General features: G+C 42.4%; 1 protein-coding gene across 3 annotated transcripts in view; it reads left to right on the top strand.

Annotated features, from left to right (window-relative positions):
* The window catches only part of TGFBR2 (transforming growth factor beta receptor 2), a 122,728-nt gene that overhangs the window by 64,076 nt on the left and 34,616 nt on the right, over positions 1 to 24,036 (top strand). For all 3 annotated transcript variants that reach the window (XM_053263170.1, XM_053263171.1, XM_053263168.1), the window contains exon 2: positions 18,632 to 18,797. In XM_053263170.1, the coding sequence (XP_053119145.1) occupies positions 18,736 to 18,797 (62 nt within the window). In that variant the 5' untranslated portion in view covers positions 18,632 to 18,735. The remainder of the gene's footprint in view (positions 1 to 18,631; positions 18,798 to 24,036) is intronic.

Genomic DNA, 24,036 nt, shown 5'->3' with positions numbered 1-24,036 from the left:
TATGATGCTGCCACATTTGGAGTACTGTGTACAGTTTGGTCACTATATCTCAAAAAGATCATTATAGAACTGTAGAAGGTACGGAAGAGGGCAACCAAGATTATCAGGGGCCTAGAGCACCTTTCTTAGGAGGTAAGGCTGCAACAGTTGGGGCTTTTCAGTTTAGAAAAAAGACTGAAGGGCTCCATGATAGAGGTCTATAGAATTATGCATTGTGTGGAGAAAATGGAGAGAGAAATTTTTCCCCCCACTTGCATAACACTTGAACAAGGGGTCATCCCATAAAACTGATTGCCAGGACTGACAAAAGTACTTTTTCACATAACATATAATTAACCTATGGAATTATATGCCACCAGTTTAGATGGCTTTAAGAAGGACTTAGATAAATTCATGGAGGACAAATCTATCAATGGCTACTAATCTGGTGGCTGTAGGCCAACTCCAGCCTAAGAGGCAAGATGCCTCTAAATACCAGTTGCAGGGGAGCAACAGCAGGAGAGAGGTCATGCCCTCTGCTCTTACCTGTGGGCTTCCCAGAGGCATCTGGTGGGGCACCATGTGAAACAGGATGCTGGACTAGATAGGCCTTGGGCCTGATCCAACAGGGATGTTTTTATGTTATGTATGTACAAAGCCTTTTGAAGGCAAAATTGTGTATATGTACTAGTTAAAGCAGTTAAGTTTATTTAATTCTTAATAATAGTTATTGTGTAGGCATTGGAAATGGGCTTTTAAGCATCTCCTGCAAAGTTCCTTAAACTTCTTTGGTCATCCCCAGAGCAGAGCTGCTCTGTGAGTAATCAGCCGTTTCTCGCCTCCTGTAGTGTGCCTGGTGAATATCCGGACTATCCACCTGGAGCTTTTCCCCAAACACCTACATTAATTAATTTGAAATGTAAACAGAAAGGACTTACAAAACCTAAGAAGAAAAGTTAAGTTTCCTACATTCAGTAACGTTTTAATTTTTGCCAGAAGCAAGCATTCCACAGCAAGATGGACATTTTTAACATTTTTCAAATGCAAAACTTTATAGCCCACAAACATCTGAAATATCCTTTCAGGGGGCTTGTTAGCAGCAAGGCTTAACTATTTGTTATTCCAGAGAACGGAGTTTAAATGTGAGTTGTAATTACATCTGAAGCTAGGCTGGTCATTGGCAGTGTGTGCTTAGTCATTTGAGAGCGATGCTAGGCCTTTCCTATTGAGTGTCAGACTGACATCTGAGGCACAAAATTGCACAGCTCTCTCTCTCTCTCTCTCTCTCTCTCTCTCTCTCTCTCTCTCTCTCTCTCTCTCTCTCTCTCTCTCTCTATATATATATATATATATATATGGAAGGTTGAAAGGAATTGTAATATGGGCGCAAATGGACAGATGCAATTCATGCCAAGGTACAGCTTGGAGTCCTCTTTTTCCAGTTCTCCCCCTCCCATTCTCCTTTACTTGACAGCAGTAGCAGTTATTATCAGTATTGGCCACCAGGAAACTTTAAAAATATTCTCCTTAGAGCACTTTCCTAACATGCTGACGCCAGCCAGGAGACTGACATCTGTGATATTCCAGTTTTATGCTGCTGGCAGATGCGTTGCTGATAAAACAAAACTGTTGCTCAACAAGCCACATTAAAAGGAAATAAAACTCAGCCATGCAACACTACAGTATCTATCAAAGCAGAGGAATTCAATCAGTGACAACAATAGAAGGCCCCCACATTTCTTTAATAACATGTGGAAGACTGTGAGAAAAATATTGTGTGTGTGTGTGTGTGTGTGAGAGAGAGAGAGAGAGAGAGAGAGAGAGAGAGAATGAATGAATGAATGAATGAATGAATGAATAAACAAATGAGGGAAGGTTTTGGATGCTGAATAAGTTTTCTGAAAGCCCAGAATGTTTTTATTCAGAAATACTGCTGAAAAACCTATAGTACTTATGCCTTGATTTATGGACATATGAAGCTTGGACTTTCTTTTTCTTTTTTTATTAAAGACAATACAAAACTGCACAATGGTAGTTTAATTCACATGCATGCACCACTAAAACACACATGTGTGCATTTTCCTTGTCTGTGCATGCATAGTCCCTGGTATTTAAAAGCTTACATAGAGTGGGTGAAAATCCTCAGAAGTGGGAAACTGACAATTCAGAAGAGTGTTATACTCATTGGTGAAGGTTCTGTGCAGAGTAGCAGTAGAGCCTGTAAATGTCTATGGCAGGGAAAGGAGAAATGGGTACTCTTGGGTTCTTGAGGAGCTTAGACTACTCATTTTATTTATTTATTTATTTACTTATTTTCACACTTAAATCCCACTTTTCCTCCGAGGAGCTCAGAGCTGTACATGGTTATTTTATTTATCCTCACAACAACCCTGTGAGGTAGGTTAGGCTGAGAGATCCATGACTGGCCCAGAGTCACCCAGTGAGTTTTGTGGTTGAATGGAGATTTGAACTCGGGTCTTCCCGGTCCTAGTCCAACATTCTAACCTCTACACTATGCTGGCTCTATTTATCTTATCATTATCAGGCACTTCTTACATCCTCTTAACACAATACAACTTTTGCATTATTTGAATTTAACTGTTCAAATTTTCTTTTAGAACTGCACATTTTGTGTCTGGTTACACTTTAAAAAAACCCAACCCCTTATGAGAAGCTGCTTTCTCACGAGTCAGACCATTGATTCATCTAGCTCAGTGTTGTCTGTGGTGACTGGCAGCAGCTTTCAGACAGGGATCTATGGTCCGACTCAATATATGGCTGCTTCCTATGTTCCCACAGCCCTGCTTGGTGATGCCAGGAGATGTATGGCAAAACCACTGAGAAGCATGATGCGAGAGCCTGGAATGTATCAGAGCAGAGGACAGGGCATTTTTCTATTTGCTATTTTGCTATTCTAGAGCAAAACTGGAGCTGAAACTTGGGTTTTCATAGATGTGCAAATACAGGAGGACCTTGATATTCACGGGGTTCCATTCCCCGCTCCAACCACAGATATGGGAACCACAAATATCTAGTCATTGGGGCTATGGGATTGTGGGGGTTAGGTTCCCGGAGGTTGGGAAAACCATTGAAAATTGGCCAAATTTCAGGGGGAACTGTGGGAAGCTGCTTACTGTGCTTCGCTGGTTGCCTTTAGTTGACCTGTGCCCATATATGGCAGAAAATCAGCCAAAAATCATAGGCTTATAAATAAATAAATAAATGGAGCCATTTTGAGGCTCCTGAACACAAAATGGCAGCCCGAAATAACCTCTGAGGTCATTTCCGGCCATTGCCAATCCACAGTTACGTGAAATTAACCCCTTATTTGCATATTCTCCCCAGCTCATTTATCAAGGTCGGGTATCAGTTACCCCCCTGACCAATTACAATACGGAGTCCGCAATTATTGAGGTTCTCCTGTTTAATGCTCTTACTTTAGATTGTGAACATTGTGGTGTATTGTTTCAGATAAGACTCATATGAATTCAGTGAATGATCAGCTCCTGAGATCTTAGTTTGTAAGGAACCTCCTTGTGATGCTCTTGATTGAAGAGTTGGAAGCAAAATAAACTTAGTACTATTAATAACAGCATGTTGGGTCTTTAGAAAAGAATAAAGCCAGGAGCAGACAACAGAACTCAAAGATTAAATGACAAGTATAATCGATTGGAGGGCTGCAGCTGATGCATGCACATCAATGGCCAAACTAAACATACAAGGGATTCATATTCATCATGTGATTGCCTTCTTCACATATAAAGTGGGAAAGAGCAGAGCAACCCACCTGTTTCCCACCTTGCATTGCTGTGCTTGGTAGCTTTAAGCAATTTTATCCCTGCCTGGCTCCAATACCAGAAATGAGCCCAGCCAAGAGAGAATTGCTGAAAGCTACTGAGTACAAGGAGGAAGATGAGGGCCATGATTTGCTTCCGTTCTGATTGTTTGTTTCTTTTTAAAGAATAGACTCCACCCCACCCCTACTTCAGATGTGGAGGAGGGAAATATGTTTGACATGATGCCTCTGCATGTTTTGTTTGGCTTTAGTTACACATATTTTGAACTTTTCCAGGTGATAGTTGGTGAAAAATGTTGCATTTCTTCTGAAATATGCTCAACCCATCTGGAACCAAGGTTTTCCAGCTCTAGGTTTTTCAGCAGGACGTGTGTGTGTGTGTGTGTGTGTGTGTGTGTGTGTGTTTAAAATTAATGCCAACTTGTAATGATATAGCATAATGAGTATCAAGTGTTTTTGGTGGCCCAGATGTCTAGTATTGTTGAATTATTCCAGTAGAAGACAGTCATGAATGTGAAATATTGGATTCATTCATCTTCAGAGGAGTATGTATGGGCTAATGGAGGTCTTTCTCTTGTATGTCTATAATGGTTTCAAATAATTCGAATTCTCCTTCCCTTAAACAAACAAAACAAAACTTCCACACCAATGGCTAACTTACACAACTATCTGGCAACTTAGGCTCTTGACAATCAATTTGAGAGGAGAGCTGGTCTTGCGGTAGCAACCATGACTTGTCCCCTTAGCTAAGCAGAGTCCACCCTGGTTGCATATGAATGGGAGACTTAATGTGTGAGCACTGTAAGATATTCCCCTTAGGGGATGGAGCCCCTCTGGGAAGAGCAGAAGGTTCCAAGCAGGGGTGTAGCCACCATTGTGCAACTTGGGTTCAAAGATCCCAGGCTGCCAATGGTAGGGGCTACTGAAGCCCCCAAGGGGGCGTGGCTCAGGCTCTGGAAGAGCGAACTTCCTCCATCCATTCCTGGGCTACTAAGAGCCCCGAGTGAGTGCTTCCCCATCCTTTTCAGGCAGTGTTTGCTACCTGAAGGCATCTATTTCCCTCTCTCTCCCTCCAGAGAGGGAGAGAGAGGTGCTTTTAGGCAGCAAGCGCTGCCTGAAATTACACGGAAGTACTACTCGGGCTCTTTGGAGCTCAAGGCCATGCCCCATTTGTGTGTGATGTCACTTAAGGCAGCACTTGCTGTCTGAAAGCACCTATCCTCCCTTTCTCTCTTCCTCTGGAGGTAGAGAGAGGGAAATAGATGCTTTCAAACACTGCCTGAAAAGGATGGGGAAGCTGCAGAGCTCACTTGTGGGCAGGGAGGAGATTCTCTTGGGGCTCAGCCACATCCCACATCCGTGATGTCATACGCACGGGACATTGTTGGAGGAGCAGTCGGGCGGGGCTGCACCCAGGCTGCTGCTTGGCTGGCTCCACACCTCCAAATTCCCTCCCTGGCATCTCCAAGAGAGGGCTGAGAAAGATCCCTGCAACCTTGGAGAAGCTGCTGCCAGGCTGTTTAGACAATACAAAGCTAGATGGACCTATGGTCCGACTCGGTATATGGCAGCTTCCTATGTTCCTATCCAAATAGCAATTCCCTACTAGTAGTCCCCTAGCCATATGCAGCTATTACCACATGTAGAATGTTTGCCAAAGTATGCCAAAACCTGATCCAGGGTGGTGACTGCATATGATTGGATGGCTCCTCAAAGGGGCTGATATGTCCTGATGGACCTATTAGGATGGTCCACCTGAGAAGGTTTTTGGACTCAATCAGATCCCAATAAGGCTTGGAGGATTTTAAGGTTGGTTCCACCGGTGATCCTGCCAATGCCCTGGTTCAGACTTGGAATAATGAACATACTAGGACGGTAGACACGATTGCTCCTAAGTGCCCCTCCCAACTCACTTCAGCCCATGTTCTTCTGTATGGTATCTTTCTGGATTGCCTGGGGGAGTTGGGGATAGGGGGCACTGCTTTGCAGTGGTTCCGCTCCTATCTCTCAGGTAGATTCCAGATGGTGGAACTTGGTGACAGTTGCTCCTCAAAACAGGAGCTGTTATATGGAGTCCCTCAGGGCTCCATTTGTCACCAGTGCTTTTCAGTATCTACATGAAACCACTGGGTGAGGTCATGACATGGGTGAGGTCATCAGGGGGTTTGGTGCTGGGTGTTATCAGTATGCTGATGACACCCAAATCTACTTCTCCATCTTTGGGAAATAGCACTCATTCTCTAAATGCCTGCTTACAGGCAATAATGGCCTGGATGAGGGATAAGAAATTGAAGCTGAATCCAAGCAAGACAGAGGTGCTCATTGTGGGGGCTCTGAGGGGTGAGCTAGATCTTCCTGTGCTGGATGGGGTTACACTCCTCCAGAAGGAGCAGGTGCACAGCCTGGGAGTACTCCTGGACCCAGGCCTCACCCTGGTATCTTAGGTGGAGACCATGGCCAGGAGTGCTTTCTGTCAGCTTTGGCTGATTCGACAGCTGCGCCCATTCCTTGAAGACGATGACCTCAAAACAGTGGTGCAACAGCTGGTAACCTCCAGACTCGACTATTGCTAAAATTCACTCTACGTGGGACTGCCTTTGTATGGAAACTTCAGTTAATTCAAAATGCAGCAGCCAGATTGGTCTCTGGGGCAACCCGGAGAGACTATATTATGCCTGTCTTGAAACAGTTACACTGGCTGCTGATACATTTCCTGGCAAAATACAAAGTGCTGGTTATTACCTTTAAAGCCCTGAATGGCTTGGGTCCGAGTTATCTTAGAGAGTGCCTTCTTCTGCATGATCCCCACTGCACGTTAAGGTCATCTGAAGAGGTCAGTCTCCAGTTGTCACCGGTTCATCTGGTGGCGACTCAGAGGTGGGCCTTCTCTGTAGCTGCTCCTGGGCTATGGAATGCACTCCCGGCAGAAATCTGTAATTTGAGTTCATTACTGTCTTTCAAGAGAGCCTTAAAACCTATCTGTTTGGCCTGGCCTTCCAGGGTGTTTAAACTGCTGTAAACTGTTTTAAATTGTTTTAAATGTTTGCCCTCTTTTTCAAGGGTTTTTAGCTGTTTTGAATGTTTAATTGGTTTTATTCTGGTTTTATAGTTTTGATTTTAATTGTTAACTGGTTTTAATTGGTTTTATTCTGTTGTAAACCGCCCTGAGCCATTTTGGAAGGACGGTATATAAATCGAATGAATGAATGGTGATTTTAATATGTTTAAATGGTTTTAAGTTTTGGTTTGATTGGATTCTACATTGCCCTGAGATTGTCTATAGGGCGGTATATAAATGTGGAATGAAATTTCAAATGATTACCACATAGCCACTGATTGTCCAATTTTGTGTCTCATTGCTGTGCAGTTAGAAATGTTCTGGTGTCTAAGATGCAGTGAGTTATAGACTGATTTCCATCAGGACATAATAGTCATCCACATCAATATAGCTGTAAAGTAGAACTATAGAGGATATCAAGGTGAAACATTTAGTAGTCAAACGCTAGTCTGCAGTGCAGTTTAGTTAGAAATTATCAGATAAATTATGCCTAGGTTATATCGCATTTGAAGGTAATGCTTTCACAAAGCACCTGATCCTTTACAGCTACTTCAAATAACAAAGCTGTCATGTGATGCTCATGGTCATGTGGTTTATCCCTGGGCTTTCTTAGAATATTTTCTCTAAGCATCCAATGCCACACTTCATGAATAATCTAGAATAATTTACTATAATTCCCTGCTAACTAAGCAAAGAGGCACCTTTTAAAAGTGGTGATTCTCTTTATTGAGCAAGGAGAGAGTGACTGGCCATATCCATCCCCAGCACAACATCCCTCCAATGGCTGTTGCTGGTGTCTATCATGTTTCTTTTTAAGGTTGTGAGCCCTTTGGGGATAGGGAGCCATTTTGTTTGTTTGTTTGTTTGTTTTTCTCTCTCTGTAAACCACTTTGGGAACTTGTGTTGAAAAGTGGTGTATAAATATTTATTGTATTCGTATACTTGACATTTTCAGATATTTTCAGTCCAAACTATTGGGATTGGCATAATCTGTTCCACAGTGCAATTTCTGTCCTACCCACCAAGAGCTCCTTGGCATCCGGTTTTCATGCCTGCCTGTTAGATCTGAACAACCAAAGCATGTGACAAAAAGAAATTTCTACAAGCAATAAAGAGGTGTCTGTGTGTCTAAAACTGCACTCACTAACTCATTCATTCACTCATTCACACACACTCTCTTTCCCCCCCACTCCCCAGCTATATCTATTGCTATCCATTTATTGAGTACTTCTTCTCTATGTGTCCTTAGGTTGGTGGCAAGTACTCCGTTTCTACACACACAGTCCTGGTATTTACCTACTATCTGTTCCTGTTTAGCCTAGGATGGGCCACAGGGTTGAGAACTTGAAACTTGGTTGAGTACTGAAGTTCTAAATATTGAGCATTGAATAATGAAGTTCTGAGTCCATATTTGCAGAGTGAATAATAAATATACAGTGAGGGAAATAAGTATTTGATCCCCTGCTGATTTTGTCCGTTTGCCCTCTGACACAGAAATGACCAGGCTATAATTGGAATGGTAGGTTTATTGTAGCTGTGAGAGACAGAATAACAACAAACAAACCCTCAAAAGCCCAGTGCCCAAAAGTCAGCGATGGATTTGCATTGTAGTGAAGGAAATAAGTATTCGATCCCTTCACAAAAGATGTCTTAGTACTTGGTGGCAAAACCCTTGTTGGCAATCACAGAGGTCAGACGTTTCTTGTAGTTGGCCACCAGGTTTGCACACAACCCAGGAGGGATGTTGTCCCACTCCTCTTTGCAGATCCTCTCCAAGTCAGAAAGGTTTCGAGGCTGATGTTTGGCAACCTGAACCTTCAGCTCCCTCCACAGATTTTCTATGGGATTAAGGTCTGGAGACTGGCTGGGCCACTCTTCTTGAGCCACTCCTTTGTTGCCTTGGCTGTGTGTTTTGGGTCATTGTCATGCTGGAATACCCATCCACGACCCATTCTCAATGCCCTGGCTGAGGGAAGGAGGTGCTCACCCAAGATCTGACGGTACATGGTCCCGTCCATTGTCCCTTCGATGTGGTGAAGGTGTCCTGTCCCCTTAGCAGAAAAACACCCCCAAAGCATAATGTGTCCACCTCCATGTTTGACGGTGGGGATGGTGTTCTTGGGCTCATAGGCAGCATTCCTCCTCCTCCACACACGGCGAGTTGAGTTGATGCCAAAGAGCTCGATTTTGGTCTCATCTGACCACAACACTTTCACCCAGTTCTCCTCTGGATCATTCAGATGTGCATTGGCAAACTGCAGACGGGCCTGTACATGTGCTGCCTTGAGCAGGGGGACCTTGCGGGCACTGCAAGATTTCAGTCCTTCACGGCGTAGTGTGTTACCAATTGCTTTCTTGGTGACTATGGTTCCAGCTGCCCTGAGATCATTGACAAGTTCCCCCCATGTAGTTCTGGGCTGCTTTGTCACCATTCTCATGATCATTGCAACTCCACGAGGTGAGATCTTGCATGGAGCCCCAGACCGAGGGAGATTGACAGTTATTTTGTGTTTCTTCCATTTGTGAGTTATCGTGCCAACTGTAGTCACCTTCTCACCAAGCTGCTTGGTGATAGTCTTGTAGCCCAGTCCAGCCTTGTGCAGGTCTACAACCTTGTCCCTGACATCCTTCAACAGCTCTTTGGTCTTGGGCATGGTGGTGAGTTTGGAAGCTGAGTGATTGCTTGCTTCTATGGACAGGTGTCTTTTATACAGGTACTGTAACAAGCTGGGATTAGGAGCACTCCCTTACAGAGGGTGTTCCTCATCTCAGCTCGTTACCTGCATATAGTGAAAAGACACCTGGGAGCCTGAAATCTTGCTGGTTGATAGGGGATCGAATACTTATTTCCCTCACTACAATGCAAATCCATCACTGACTTTTGGGCACTGGGCTTTTGAGGGTTTGTTTGTTGTTGTTCTGTCTCTCACAGCTACAATAAACCTACCATTCCAATTATAGCCTGGTCATTTCTGTGTCAGAGGGCAAACGGACAAAATCAGCAGGGGATCAAATACTTATTTCCCTCACTGTATGTAATTGGCTATGGTTACTTCAAAGAAGTAGTTGTGCCATGCCACCAGATTTGGTGGAAGTAGCTTGCTGTCTGTCGTGTTAGCTCCTTGTTCACTTAATGAAAATAGGATAAAGATATCTTGTGTGAGACAGTGTCCTCATTAATTTCAGTGCAGGGGCCAGCTTCTCTCCATGGTGATGAATGGGGATGCTTTTCCAGATCAGTGAGTACTATGTGTGCCTCAAAACTCCTCCTGCACCAAAAGCTTACTCTGAGTGATCAGTGGGTATTGTACTAGGAAAGAAATGACCTCAATAGCTGGGATTAAGCAGACCACACTTCTCTTAATGGAAGTAGCTATTCATATCAAGGAAGTGGTTATGACTCTTCCTGTCACAATGTTCAGGGGGACTGGCACAGCCAGCCAAAATGTTCTCTTGGCACAACTCAACTCACCCAGGAGCTGCACCAGTGACTTACGGCTCCCTGAAAAGGGAATGAGTAGGGGAGAGGTGTATCCTCTATGAAACCCCCAGAAGCCTCTGTTTGTACTAAATCTTAAGCCCACTTCTGGGCCACTGAGGCTTACTGGTATCTTGCCATCCTGCATCTCAATCAAGGTAGTTCTGCTGGGACTTTTCCAAATACCTCATACTTCTAGTGTTCCTTCATGTCCATACAGGTGGTTCTTGTGGCAAACAAAATAAGTGCATAATCAAGCAATCATAATTGGTCAATTACTTCTCAAACAAAGCCCAAGAGAGAGAAGCATGCCATCCTATGGGAACATGATAGCTTATTATTAACATCAAATTCATTCCAAGCCCCCATTAGAAAAACAGCTGTCTAAAGTCCTCATTCCCCCAAGCATGTAGATTGGTTGCACTGCGTTCCGTGCACCAACTAATATCCCCACCTCTCACTACCAGGCTCGCAATACTCAGATCAAACTGAGATGTCTTGATAATGAGTGATGTAGGCCCCAAGATAGCTGCTGTCTCTTTTTCTCCCCTGTCACCTTATCCTACCTCACAGGGTTTGGTCCAGTGGCTGGGTTTGAATGATGAGTGCCCTGTAGTTAAGTTGAGATCTGCTTTATGCTTTTCTTCAGTTTAACAGCCATGTACTGCATGGTGTTGATTCAGATTCTGTCAGAATCCTCAAAGGACTGGCTTTAAACAAAAAGAAAAGGGAAGTCCTCATGTGACCAATGAGGCTTAAAGTTAAAAAAAAAAAAAAGGTAACCAAACATGTGGTAGATATATTGCTATCTCCACCACATGAATTTGTGTGTCTCATGAAAACTGACACTGTATATTTGTAATTCTCCAGGGAAAAACAGGACTCCAAAATACAAGTATTTTCATTGAATATTTTCCTGAGAAGAATGTGTCCTATTAAAACTTTGCTTATGTAAGCTCTGTTCTTCTCTTACTGCCTATGTAGACTTTTCATTAACTTCAGATGGCATGGTCTCTCAAGGGAACAAATCCCAAGGGCTTAAAATCTGTTCTGTTTTCCTCTGTCAGGAAACATGTGACAAGCTATAGCTTTCTGGAAGGATATGTCAAGTTCTTCACAAACAATACTTTTTAAACCGCCCTGAGCCATTTTTGGAAGGGTGGTATAGAAATCGAATAAATAAATAAATAAATAAATAAGAAGAAAAAGGCTTCATTAGTCAGCAGTCCACTATGAACAACTTTCATTAAAATGTGCTGGTGTCGTTCAGATTCTCGTGTGTGTGTTTCCCCTTTACAGGCCTTCTCAATTAAAAACATTTGTAAACATTATACAGTTGTATGAAACATGCTTGCTTGCTATGGTAAACTGCATCCTTCAATGCCCATAGAATTCTTTTCCATTGGGGAGTCCTTCTAGAATATAACTAAGCATTTTATTATGGGAAGGTTTAATATAAATATCAATTACGATTATAAAAGAAAGCAGCATCCTCAGATTGTTAAGGGGAAGAGCAGAATAACAAAATATAATTCCAAAGAATCCCTTAATAAAATTATCAGGTGTCCAAGGGTCATCTGAAACTTTGGCTTCATGGGGCAAGGAAAATTTTTGTCATGCCTGCCAAAATTAGCTGGTTAAGTAATTTTGCCTTTTAGAAAGAATGCTTGATTTTTACAAATGGATGCTGTATCTGTGTGTATGTCTCTTTCTCAAGAGACTGTAAAGATAACTGTCAAGCCTTTTGTACTCAAATATAAATCATATGCATTTTTATGATGTTTCGTGAATTTAAAAAAAAACGCACAGGAAATGAAGCATACACTCGTACACTTAACATTATGGTTGCAAGAAAAACCAACAAGAAACAGGAAATTCAAAGTTAAGGCTGACATCCCATTTTCAGCTGTGTTGGGTTGGTTTGTGACTGAAACAGAAAGAATCAACCTTATCTCTGAATTTCCTGCCTGTTTTAATTGTGTTCTTTGTCTCCTTCTAAATGTTAGTTTCTGTGCTGTATTTGAGACAGGAAGAGGCTGTTCACATGAGCAGCCTACCTAGGTTTGGGCAGCCTTATATGGGTAGGGTTGCTCTTGTGAAGTGCCAGGATCGAAGCTGATTCTGGCACTGCCTCCTTGGGTAGCCCTGGATTTTTACCCAGGACTAGGGTCATGTGTCTGCTTGGACAGCAGGCAGCCCAAGGGGACACAAAGCCAGATGCCTAGAGCACCTGGCTTGAGGGGAAATCCCTCAGTTCACCCTGCTCCTTGTGTTGTGCATTTAGGGATATCTAGAGGCTGGGATGCATTTTCCTGGCCTCCAGACAGCTTTGTGGCTCATGGGAGAGCTGTTTATGTGAGTGCACGAGCCTCGTGGCCAGGAGATGGTTGGGACAAGAAGAAGATCATCGTGGGGGGTGGCGGTTAAGCTTGATCTTATCTTCCTCCCACACCCTCCCTGCTGGTCTGCAATGGTTGTGAGAATGACCTTGTTACCAGAGCGAATGGCAGAAACGTCATTACTTTGTCCATTTTTCCATAGAGGAGTTGAAAAACATTATACAGCTTTAATTTTAAGTGCAGTTTAAACCCTGGTGAGACCCTTGACTTTTTGGAAATGAAATTACAACTAAGGGAGTTGCAACTTTATAGACCAATATTAAAGGGTATTCAAATTCCTGCCTGATTCCAACATGCTTCTCTTAAAACTGTGGTATGCATTTATTAATTTGGGGAAATCCATGAATGCCTCACCTCTGGCACTGGCACAACTGAAGCAGCATCTTGGGATTCTTGGAATGTTATAGTAAGACAGCAAAATATTTTGTTACATTAAATTATTAAAATGAGGCTCTCACACCATTATTTTATCTTAATTTTTGTCTTCCCCATTGCAGAAGCACACAGTAAGTAAAACTGAAAGTCAGGGCATCGACCAATTCTCTTCAGATTCACTACAGGGTGCCCTGACCTCCTTCCCCACATGTGTGGCAAGTTTCAAGGCTCAAAGATTCACCAAAAAATCAGGAGATTGACCCGTAGCTCTGAAAAAATTACACACAATTCTGCCAATGTGGACTTCATTTGTGCCAGATTTCATCACTGTATGTCCATTCATTCAGGATATATGAATGGGGCATATATGAAAGGTTTACCCCTTTTCATGAAGGCAAAGGGCAAATTCCTCCACATGGTAGTGGGATAATGGTCCAAGTTTCAGAAGTTTTTATAAAGTTGTGGCTTGAAACCAGGGTTGAATTTTTTTTTAAAAGAGAGGCTGATTTGGGGGATTTAGATCTGATTTTAAAAATTCATAAAGAACCTAGGTCAAAGATCATGAATATTAATCATAGCTTCTAATTATATTCTATAAACATGTTAATAGCAGTATATGGGGATGAGAGATAACAGACCTGATCAGTCCTATTCTTTAGGTGATGTACATGCAGTGTGTGCACATGTGCGCGCACACACACAGAGTCAAGTCCTTGCCCCCGCATCCCCAAAAGTGGAAAGACAAAGAAGGTCAATGAATGAATAGATTATTGTGGTGGGGGGGATGGAGTCTGCACGGAATGGGGAGGAGGCATAAAAGGTGAAACCAAAAGTGAACAGAACATATCCATGCAGACCTGGGGGAAATTTTTTCTGAGCGCATCCTCCATTGTAGAAGCCTATCTACATCATCCTATCCTCGCAGCAGGCCATAAAAGTGACCCCATTTGGGAATATTTTAATGAAGTTCCTCTGTCTGTGAGTAGGAAAGGCATATGTTCGAAATGCAAGGCCTGTTTGCCCAAATGAAACAGTATTATGAGAAGTGTGTATCTATTATTATAGTGTGTATCTGCCTTCTAAAAATGAAACCTACGTCTATCTCTAAATAAATTAAGGTTCTATTAGACAACAAGAATGTACTTTTATAGAAAACGATGATTAAATAGAATCTTCCTGACAAGTAAGATTTAAATTGCAATTTAAATCATTAAAATTGAGTCCTTCTATAAAGTGTTTTAAATCGTGATTTTGATTTAAATCAAATCAACCCTCCTTGAAACAAGACAGATTTCACAATTTTAAACATTTTTAAACAAAAATTTCAAAAAATCACCAAAAAATCAGGGGGTTGACAAATTCTCTTCACTGCAGGTGACCTTGACCTCCTTCCCCACATTTGTGGCCAATTTCAAGGCTCTAGGGCCAACCAGTGAATTTTGGTTATTTTATTTCCCCATTGATCACAATGAGGAAAAATCTAAATTTAGTTGGAATTCAGATTTGAATTCCAAATCCAATCTGATATTGCCAGATCTAATAGAATCCAATATTGTCAAATTCAGATCTGGTTGAATCCAAATCAGAATTCTGAATATGCTCAGGCCTACCATTTATCAGTTGACTAGGAATGTATAGGACATTGTCATTCAAAGCGCTGGTATACATACATCTGTGTATATGGACATGTAGAATGAGTGCTGGGTTGGGATGTGCAAATTGATTTGGGTACAAATCAATTTGTACCCGAATCTAGCTGATTCGGGTGATTTGGAGACAAAACAAATCACCCCTGTGGTCCATTGGCTAGATTTGGGTCCAAATCAAATCGCTCCTGATTTGATTCAAATTGATTCAAAATATGGATCCCTCCTTTTAATTACCCAGATTCTCAGCTTTCATTAAAAAGAAAGAAAGAAAAAAGCTAAGCTCTAGCCCTTATAGAAGTGGAGTTATGGAGCAAAATGTGTGGTCACTATTTTTCAAGTATTTGGATTCTCTGGTGTATAATAACTTTTCTTCAATGAATCCTTATGAGGATTCATTACACACCTTCATTTCCTCTATTCATTTTGACTGTCTTTTTGACAGTGTCAACTGCCATGTGCCAACTACACCTCACTCCGACCCGCAAAGCAGTGGGATACTACTCAGTTTATGCTCTAGGATTCCCCCCCTCCCAAGTATTTAGCTTCTTTGGTATCTAATAATTTTTCCTCATAATGAACTCCTATGAGGATTCATTACACACCAAAGAGTCTAAACACCTCAAAAATTCCTAAAATAAAAACGGAATACCCAGTGGCTTGTGATTCGGGGGGTAGTTGGAACATAGGATGCCACTAATTCCCTACCCCTGCCTGCAAAGCAGGGGGATCAGAAAGAACAGACGAAATGAAAGTGTGTAATGAAGACATCAAAGAATCTAAACACTTCAAAAATTCCTAAAAAAATAAACTTGAGTACCCCAGTGTGTGTGGTGGTGTAGTTGACACATGACGGTTGACAGTTGGCACTGTCCAATGATAGTCAAAATGAACAGGGGGGGAAATGAAGGCGTATAATGAATCCTGATAGGAATTCATTATGAGGAAAAGATATTAGACACCAAAGAATCTAAACATTTCAATATTCCTAAAAATTAATTCAATCCAATCCGATCTTTATTACGGTCAAAGACCAGAGTACAAAAACACAAAAAAGAACACACACAAAAACAGAAAACATAAAAACAAATATATCAAGATCAAACATTTACCTAAAAATTAAAATTAGTACCGCACTGCCTTGCAGGTGGCGGGGTGGGCTGTAGTTGGCACATGGCAGTTGACAGTTGGCACTGTTCAGTGACAGTCATAATGAACAGAAGAAATGAAGGTGTGCAATGAAACCTCATAGGGATTCATTATGAGGAAAAGTTATTATACACCAAAGAATCCCAACACTGGAAAAATAATGACTGCACATTTTGCTCCATAACTCCATTTCTACAAGGGCTAGAGCTTAGCTTTTTTAAAAAAATGAAAGCTGGAGATCCATGTTAAGTTTAGGATATGGCAGTTTCGAATTGCCATTGTTTCCTATGGCAGAAATGTTCAAAATCAGTAAAAACTTTTTTAAAAACCCATTAAAAATCAACCAAGTGTCCCACTGCCTTGAAATTTGGGTGGTAGGTGGCACCCAAGGGGACCTACCCATCACCCAAATTTGTTGCCCCTAAGATTTTAAGTGGTCTGAATCGGTCCAAATCCATATCAAATGGAAGCAAATACAAATTGAATCTGGGTTGATTTGTGGAGGTAGATTTGGATACAAAACAAATCAGGGGTGATTTGTTTGGGGCAAAAATTGAATCAAAAAATGGATTTGTGCACATTCCTACTGCTGGGGAAAATTAAGACACAAAGTTAAGTGTAATATTTGAACTGAGTAAATAATGTAAAAGCTTTTGGCATTTTTCAGTGGTGTCTCTGCTAATCTATAGCAGCAAAAACAAATAATCTTGTGGAAGCTTTTCTAGACTAGAACCCATTTTCCAGATGTGACAATGTGGACTCTGACCCATGAAAGTTTCTCTTGTGATAAATTTGTTAGTTATTCTGGTTCTGTAGGACTCTTTATTGTTCATAGTAGGTATTTTTGTTAGCTGTAATTTAAAAAATAAAATATTTCTGGGGGGATGGGGGTGGAATCATACTTTTTATAGTTTATACCATTATTTCTGCCTGAATGAACCAAAATAATGCTGAGAAGAAAGGAAGAACATAAGAACAGCCCTGCTGGATCAGGCCTAATGCCCATCTAGTCCAACATCCTGTTTCGCACAGTGGCCCACCAGATGTTGCTGGAAGCCACAGTCAGGAGTTGAGGGCATGCCTTCTCTCATGCTGTTACTCCCCAGCAACTGGTACTCAGAGGCATCCTGCCTTTGAGGCTGGAGGTGGCCTTTAGCCCTCCAACTAGTAGCCGATGATAGACCTCTCCTCCATAAACATATCCAAACCCCTCTTAAAGCCACCCAGGTTGTTGGCTGTCACCACATCTTGTGGCAGAGAATTCCACAAGTTGATTATGCATTGTGTGAAAAAGTACTTCCGCTTGTTGGTCCTAGATTTCCTGGCAAGCAATTTCATGGGATGACCCCTGGTTCTAGTGCTATGTGAGAGGGAGACGAATCTCTCTCTATCCACTTTCCCACACTATGCATGGTTTTATAGACCTCTATCATGTCTCCCCGCAGTCATCTTTTTTTTCTAAACTAAATAGCCCCAGGTGTTGTAGCCTTGCCTCATAAGAAAGGTGTTCTAGGCCCCTGATCATCTTGGTTGCCCTCTTTTGCACCTTTTCCTGTTCTACAATGTCCTTTTTAGACGTGGTGACCAGAATTGTATTGAGTACTTCAGGTGTGGCCCCACCATCGTTTTGTATAATATTAGCTGTTTTAGTTTCAACCCCCTTCCTAATGATCCCTAGCAAGGAATTGGCCTTTTTCACAGCTGCTGCACATTGAGTTGACACTTTCAATGAGCTGTCCACCACAACCCCAAGATCCCGCTCCTGGTCAGTCACTGACAGCTAAGATCCCATCAGCGTATACTTGAAGTTGGGGTTTTTCATCCCAATGTGCATCACTTTACACTTGCCAACATTGAACTGCATTTGCCATTTTGTCGTCCATTACCCCAGTTTGGAGAGATCCCTTTGAAGCTCCTCACAATCAGTTTTGGATTTAACTACCCCAAAGAGTTTGATATCATCTGCAAATCTGGCCACCTCACTGCTTACCCCTGCTTCTAGATCATTTATGAATAAATTAAAAAGCACAAGTCCCAGTACAGATCCCTGGGGGACCCCACTTCTTACTTCCCACCATTGTAAAAATTCTCCATTTATACCTACCCTCTGTTTCCTGTCTTTCAACCAGTTAGCAATCCACACATGTACTTGTCCCCTTATCCCATGACTGCTAAATTTCCTCAGGAGTCTTTGATGAGGAACTTTGTCAAAAGCTTATTCATCAGAAGCTATCAAACAAGTAAAATTTAAAAATGCTTCCAGGGAAGTGAGTAGGCTGGCACAAATAATTGTAGCTCATCTTCCAGAGAGGTAGAATTGGTGATAGTAGCAGGGCTACTGTGAACTATGTTTGTCTTGCAAATAATAGGATATAATGGTTTGTAAACGGTAATACCAGTAATTTGTGTAGTTTTAAAATAAAAAATGCTACATGCTAGGATCAGTTGAGTTCTTAGAAAATTCTCACTGGCTTCTGAAATATTGTCAAATTGCATTTCAGTTGAACAAATTTAGAATTCTTTTACTTATGGGAAACAATTTTCCACCAATGAATTCCATAAATAGAAGAATTATTATTTTAGAACTAGACCAGTATTAACAGCATATGACAATGTAGTCTCACTGCCTGGTCATTACCATCTTGTCTGAAGTAGGTGATCCAATTATCTAAAGTGGATGTTTTTTCTACAAAGTATGTGGATGGATAGGTGTGAATTCTACATTTATTAACACTTTTTTTTTGTTGACAGCTGAAGGTCATGCTGCAGAACTGATCAGTGGAGGAATAAAGTTGCCAGCACTTTGCAAGTTTTGTGATGTTAAATCAACAAGCTGCACATATGAAGGCTTTTGCATGAGTGGCTGCAACATCACTTCGATCTGTGAGAATGTGAATGAAGTATGTGCAGCAGTGTGGTAAGTTCATTTTGGCTACATGCAGAGAAATAAACTTGTTTCATAATTCTATATTTTATAAAGACATTTCAGGACTTCCTTCAGTTATTCAAATACTGTATTTTTCCTATCTTGAATATTGTCTGCACTTTGTATAATGGTGATACTGCAAGGTTTTTAAAAAGTTGGATATGAAAATCCTGTTTAAACTTCTGTTTTCTAAAACATTTAATGTTTTAACACTGCCACTTGACTGTATCCACCCATAATATTATTGTAAAAGTAGAAACAGTTTTAATATTCCAAAGTGAATATATGCATTATTCTGGTGGCTTCTGAATGGAAAAAGCCTTGCTCCAGGTCATTTTGTAACACATAACTTTTGCATATATATTCTATTGTTTCTTTCTGAATAGCAATGATTACCTAGTAAAATGAAAGGAAATTATCCCAATCCCCAAATCCTCACATGCATCTTCTCTTGTATAAAAGGACCTCTGCATGTGTACTTGCTAACTGTCTGATCCAATCCCACTGATCATCTTTTGGAAGGCACAGAAGGGAAAGGGAGTCTGATTCCATCTACTCAACCCCCAAGAGGCAGCTGGACGGCCCACCAGAAGAATGGATGCTGTATTGTATCTGCGCAGCTGCTCCTGGAGCCTAGGGTGGATCTCATGCAAATTAATTGTGGCTGGTATTTCTGGGAGCTGTTACCTGCCCAGAAAGGCGGCACTGGGCAAAGTCTTTGGTCAGGAGGAGTGACCACCTTTGGTCAGGAGGAGTGACCTGCTTTTTATGCATCCAAAGTTAAAGGGGGGATTTACGCATGTACTTTATGGTCGCTGCATTTTAAAGGGCAGTCATGAGAACTCCCCCTGGTAATGATTGCATACTGCGGGCACAGAAAAATGAGCCTATAAACTTTGGCACCTATGGCATGCCTTCCATGGGAGGGGGGGCATAATGCCTCTCCCCTTCAGAAAGTTGTCTACTGAATCTCCCAGTACCCTGCTGTGTTCATAACTTTGGAGCAGATGGACATTAAGGGAGCACCTTTTGAAGAACAGAGAACATAGCTTCTTGCTGCGTCTACAGTGTACAAGTCCCTTCCCATTAGGTGTGTGTGAAGATGCCCGCTCACTTGGGAGGCAAGCAGGTGCAGCACTTCTTTGGTTTCTCACCTTTTGGATGCGGAAAAAAATGCAGGCAGCAAGCCCAGTGGGGAAGTTCACAGTTCCAGGATTTACCCAGTTCATCCCCTTTTTATCGGGATTCCCCCCCTCCAATGTGTGAGAGTATTTGGAGAACATCCAAACCCCTCCCTTTATGTGGGTTACAGCCACAACCACTGTTCCCTCTAAGGCGTGCGCACATGCACGCGCTCAAAAGTTGTTGGATATCTGCTCCATTCATTTTAGATCCTGCTCAGGTTGAATCAGAAAGGCCCCATTCTGAATGCACATGCGTGCACACTGCCTTGATACTGCCGCTCAGAACAAAACTCATTCCTCACAGAGATGAAAAAAATAGAGGGACCACTGGCCACGACCCCCTCCCCATGGGGAAACAAGTACTCGCAGCTCTTGGCAAGTTTATTCCCTCGGCATGTTTCTGCCCCAGAACACCTGATGAAGAAGTGAGCATTTTCAACGGTTACCCAGTTTCTCCACCTTGGAGGTTGGGTACCGCCACACCTCCTGCAATCGGTAATTAACCATATGCAGCACCTCCCCAGTTTCTCCCCTTTGGTTGGGCATGAACTGCACATCACACCCCATAGGGAACCCGATGGCTGCAGCACCTTTTGAAGTTTGTCCCCTTTGCATGGCACTGCCCACGTGCACTCACAAAACCTATGCCCAGAGATGTACGTTTTGCATGGTATAAAAATATGTTAGTTAAATAAATAATCAACCAGTCACAAAACTTGACCAGCTTTTCCCTATGGAATGCCCCCCCTCAAGCTCCTAATTGGCAAGTAAGCATTTGGAGCAATAGGCAAATTGTGTGGGGCAGAATCTCCACGTATCCATAGGAACATAGGAAGCTGCCATATACTGAGTCAGATCATTGGTTTCTCTAGCTCAGTATGGTCTTCACAGACTGGCAGTGGTTTCTCCAAGGTTGCAGTCAGGAATCTTTCTCAGCCCTATTTTGGAGAAGCCAGAGAGGGAACTTGGAACCTTCTGTTCTTCCCAGAGCAGCTCCATCCCCTGAGGGGAATATCTTACAATGCTCACACTTCTAGTCTCCCTTTCATATGCAACCATTCATATGAAACCCTGCTTAGCTAAGAGGACAAGTCATGCTTGCTACCACTAGACCAGCTCTCTTCATCCATGGTATGAAGCAGGCGGTTGCAGCACCCAGCAACTTGATACCCTTTCCATGGCCCTGCCTCCCACCACCAATGGAGAAGTATCCCGTTAAAACACCTGAGGAGTCTCTGCCATTTTGATGCAACACCAGGATCCAAATTGCAAGTGAAGCCCCTTACATAGTGCAACTGTTTTCACACAACTGTTTTGTGTGAAAACAGTTCAACAACACTAGAGTGGAACAACCGTATACGACTATTAAAGAACAGAAGTGGATTAGTGCATTAAAAAACAGAACTAAGTCATGGTGCTAAGAAGGTTGAGTAAGCATTTTACCAGAAACAGATCCTTCACATGTGTGCCTTCTCTGATGTTGAGGAAGTGTCAGGAGGATGCTTGCCACCTCCATTGATCCGACTTTGTCCTTTCCCCCTCCCACAACATAGGCAGGAGTGTTTCTTGCCTTTTTGAAAAGTGGGCCTTTTTCTGGTGTTGGTCACAGCGTGTTTTGAATGATGCATGCGTGTTCCTTTGGCTGCCATGTTCTGGGTTTGGGGTGATGGTTGCTGCAGATCTGGAAACTGGGGTGCATGCTGTGTTGCCTGTTGATGTGTGAGCCCAGAGGGCCCTTACCTTGCCTGTGGACCCATGAATGGTGGCTGCAGAGGTGCAAAGGCTGGCCTGGTCCCAGTTGTGTCGGCATATAAGTGCCTGCATGAGCACCTGTGGCTGGTACAGTTCCAGTTCTATTGCACGTGGAAAGCGTACAAAATCAGCGCCACAACAGTTTCCTGCAACTTTTGCAAAGTGATGCTGAATTGCATTCAGTTTAAAAGGTAATCAGAATTTGCTTGTCTTTCCCCCAAGACAGTTACCTGGTTCAGAAATATGCAGATAAGTTAAATGCTTGGTGGACCTGTTTGTTTTGCTGTAAACCTTTGTAATCTTGTGAATGACACAGAACTATTCTTCAGGCAGATTGAGAAGCTAATGTTTCAAGGTGGTAATTTTTTGTAACATTTGAAGTTCACTCAAACTGCTGAAAATAGTGTGAAAAACTACATTGACTTTTGAGGAGATCTGGAGAGCAGATGGAACTTAAAAGGTTTTCTCCTGTTTGACTGAAAAGGCTAGCTGTTTTATTCACGATGATTCATTACGACCTTTTTTTTTTTTGTGATACCAAAAGCGCAGTTGCTGAGTTTTATATACCATGCGGGCCTTATAGTTTGTGTTTGATAAAAGCACACCGGAAGCAATGAAAGTCTGAACTGTGGCGGAACATAATGCATCATTAGAGAACTGAACATGGTTCCACATAGGTTTCCTACAAAGCCTTCAGGAGAAGAGTCTTCCTGTCTACATAATTATCTCTCACACTCGAGGCTGCAAGCTCCGGGGACGTCCCTGCAATTTTCTAATCTGTAGGAACTTAGCCGGCAAGAATTTGGTCTTGGAAGACTATTAGGGAATGGGCTAAAATGCCTTTACAAAAGAAATTAGCACTACCTGTTGTATTATTTCTCCAGAGTTGCATGTCTGATGCGATGCAGTGATGTATATTTTGAAGTGCAGGTTCTCCTCACCACAATCATCATAGCCACACCCCTTGCTAAGACAATATTGCAACAGCCACTGCCACTGCCACAACAAATAAGCTTTACATTTCTTTCCTGGGTGGCTGGAGGCATCAATGGGCATAGATCTCAGAACTGACCATGGAGCAGGGGTGCCAAAAGTTTAAAGAGGTGCTCCAGGGGACTTACAGAGGCTTTGAGGGACATTAATCTTTGTCAGAGCCATCTCCTCTCCTCCCCACAGCCACTGGAGAAGAGGAGAAATCCAGACCTATGTCTCCTGAGGCCTCTCCCTCATCTAATGCAATGAAATTGCATTAATGGAATTGCCACTTCATTGAAATGAAATTGCATTCATTTCATTCAATGAAATGAAATGAAATGCAAGCCCCTGTTCCTGTGTGGTCACGATGCAGTCGTACTTTCTCTCTTATCCATTCATCGACTTGTCTGTCCTCCCTCCTATCATTTGCCTGGGAACAGGAACTGTTGGATGGATCCATGCCACCTGTATAGCCACATGCTCTCTGTTCTCATCACCACCATCACCATATCCTCCTCCCACTCTTGCAGTCTCTCTGTCACTTGCTTTCATCACCACCACCAAGCTCAAGATTCCCTGTGCTGCTGTGCCAGTTGAACCTTAGCAGCTTTCAGCTCCACCCTGCTTAGCACGCTTACCTGCTTAAATACAGCGGCATACTTGCTGCAGCACTGTCTGCCTCGGCTGGAAGACTCTCAGAACTGGCATGGACTAGCTGCTGTTGGTGCATGCAAGCTTTGCATGCTCAGCTGGACACTGGGGTGGGGCAGCTTACTGGCATTGATGCCCTTAGGCAGATTCCCTGGCTTGCCTCTGGTGAACTGATGCTGGCTGTGATCTGAGCTGAGGTCCAGGACGTGGAAAAATGTTCTAAAGGCAACACCTGGGCATTCCTGCTATAGAAGAAGTCTGAGAGCAGAGCTCAGGCACAACCAGGAAATGGGGGAGAATGTTTAACTATGTCAAGATTGTTTACTATTTCTGAGCAAATTGCACAAGACCTTAGAATTCTGTATCTTGAATAAGAAGGTCTTTATTATTAAGGGAATTATACAATAATCAAGTAATTGAAACCGTATCTATGACTGAAATAAAATGATCCCATTGTTGTCTTAGTTATGTAACCACATACTGTAATCTCCAGGTGAAATCAGTCCTGGACATGAAGCTTTATTTTGATTTACCATATGAGTTCTAAAGTTATCAAGCACCCAGAAATCTCTCTGTTTCTGATCCCACGTCTGAAAGATTTAAATAGGAATGCACTCATTTGAAGTTAAAAACATCTAGAAGAAGTAGTTATTGCAGATAGCACACAG

Source organism: Hemicordylus capensis, chromosome 6 (genome assembly GCF_027244095.1).
Source record: "Hemicordylus capensis ecotype Gifberg chromosome 6, rHemCap1.1.pri, whole genome shotgun sequence".
Taxonomy (NCBI): Eukaryota; Metazoa; Chordata; class Lepidosauria; order Squamata; family Cordylidae; genus Hemicordylus; species Hemicordylus capensis.
The sequence above is the reverse complement of the archived record's forward strand: the minus strand, read 5'-3'. Positions and strand labels throughout refer to the sequence as shown.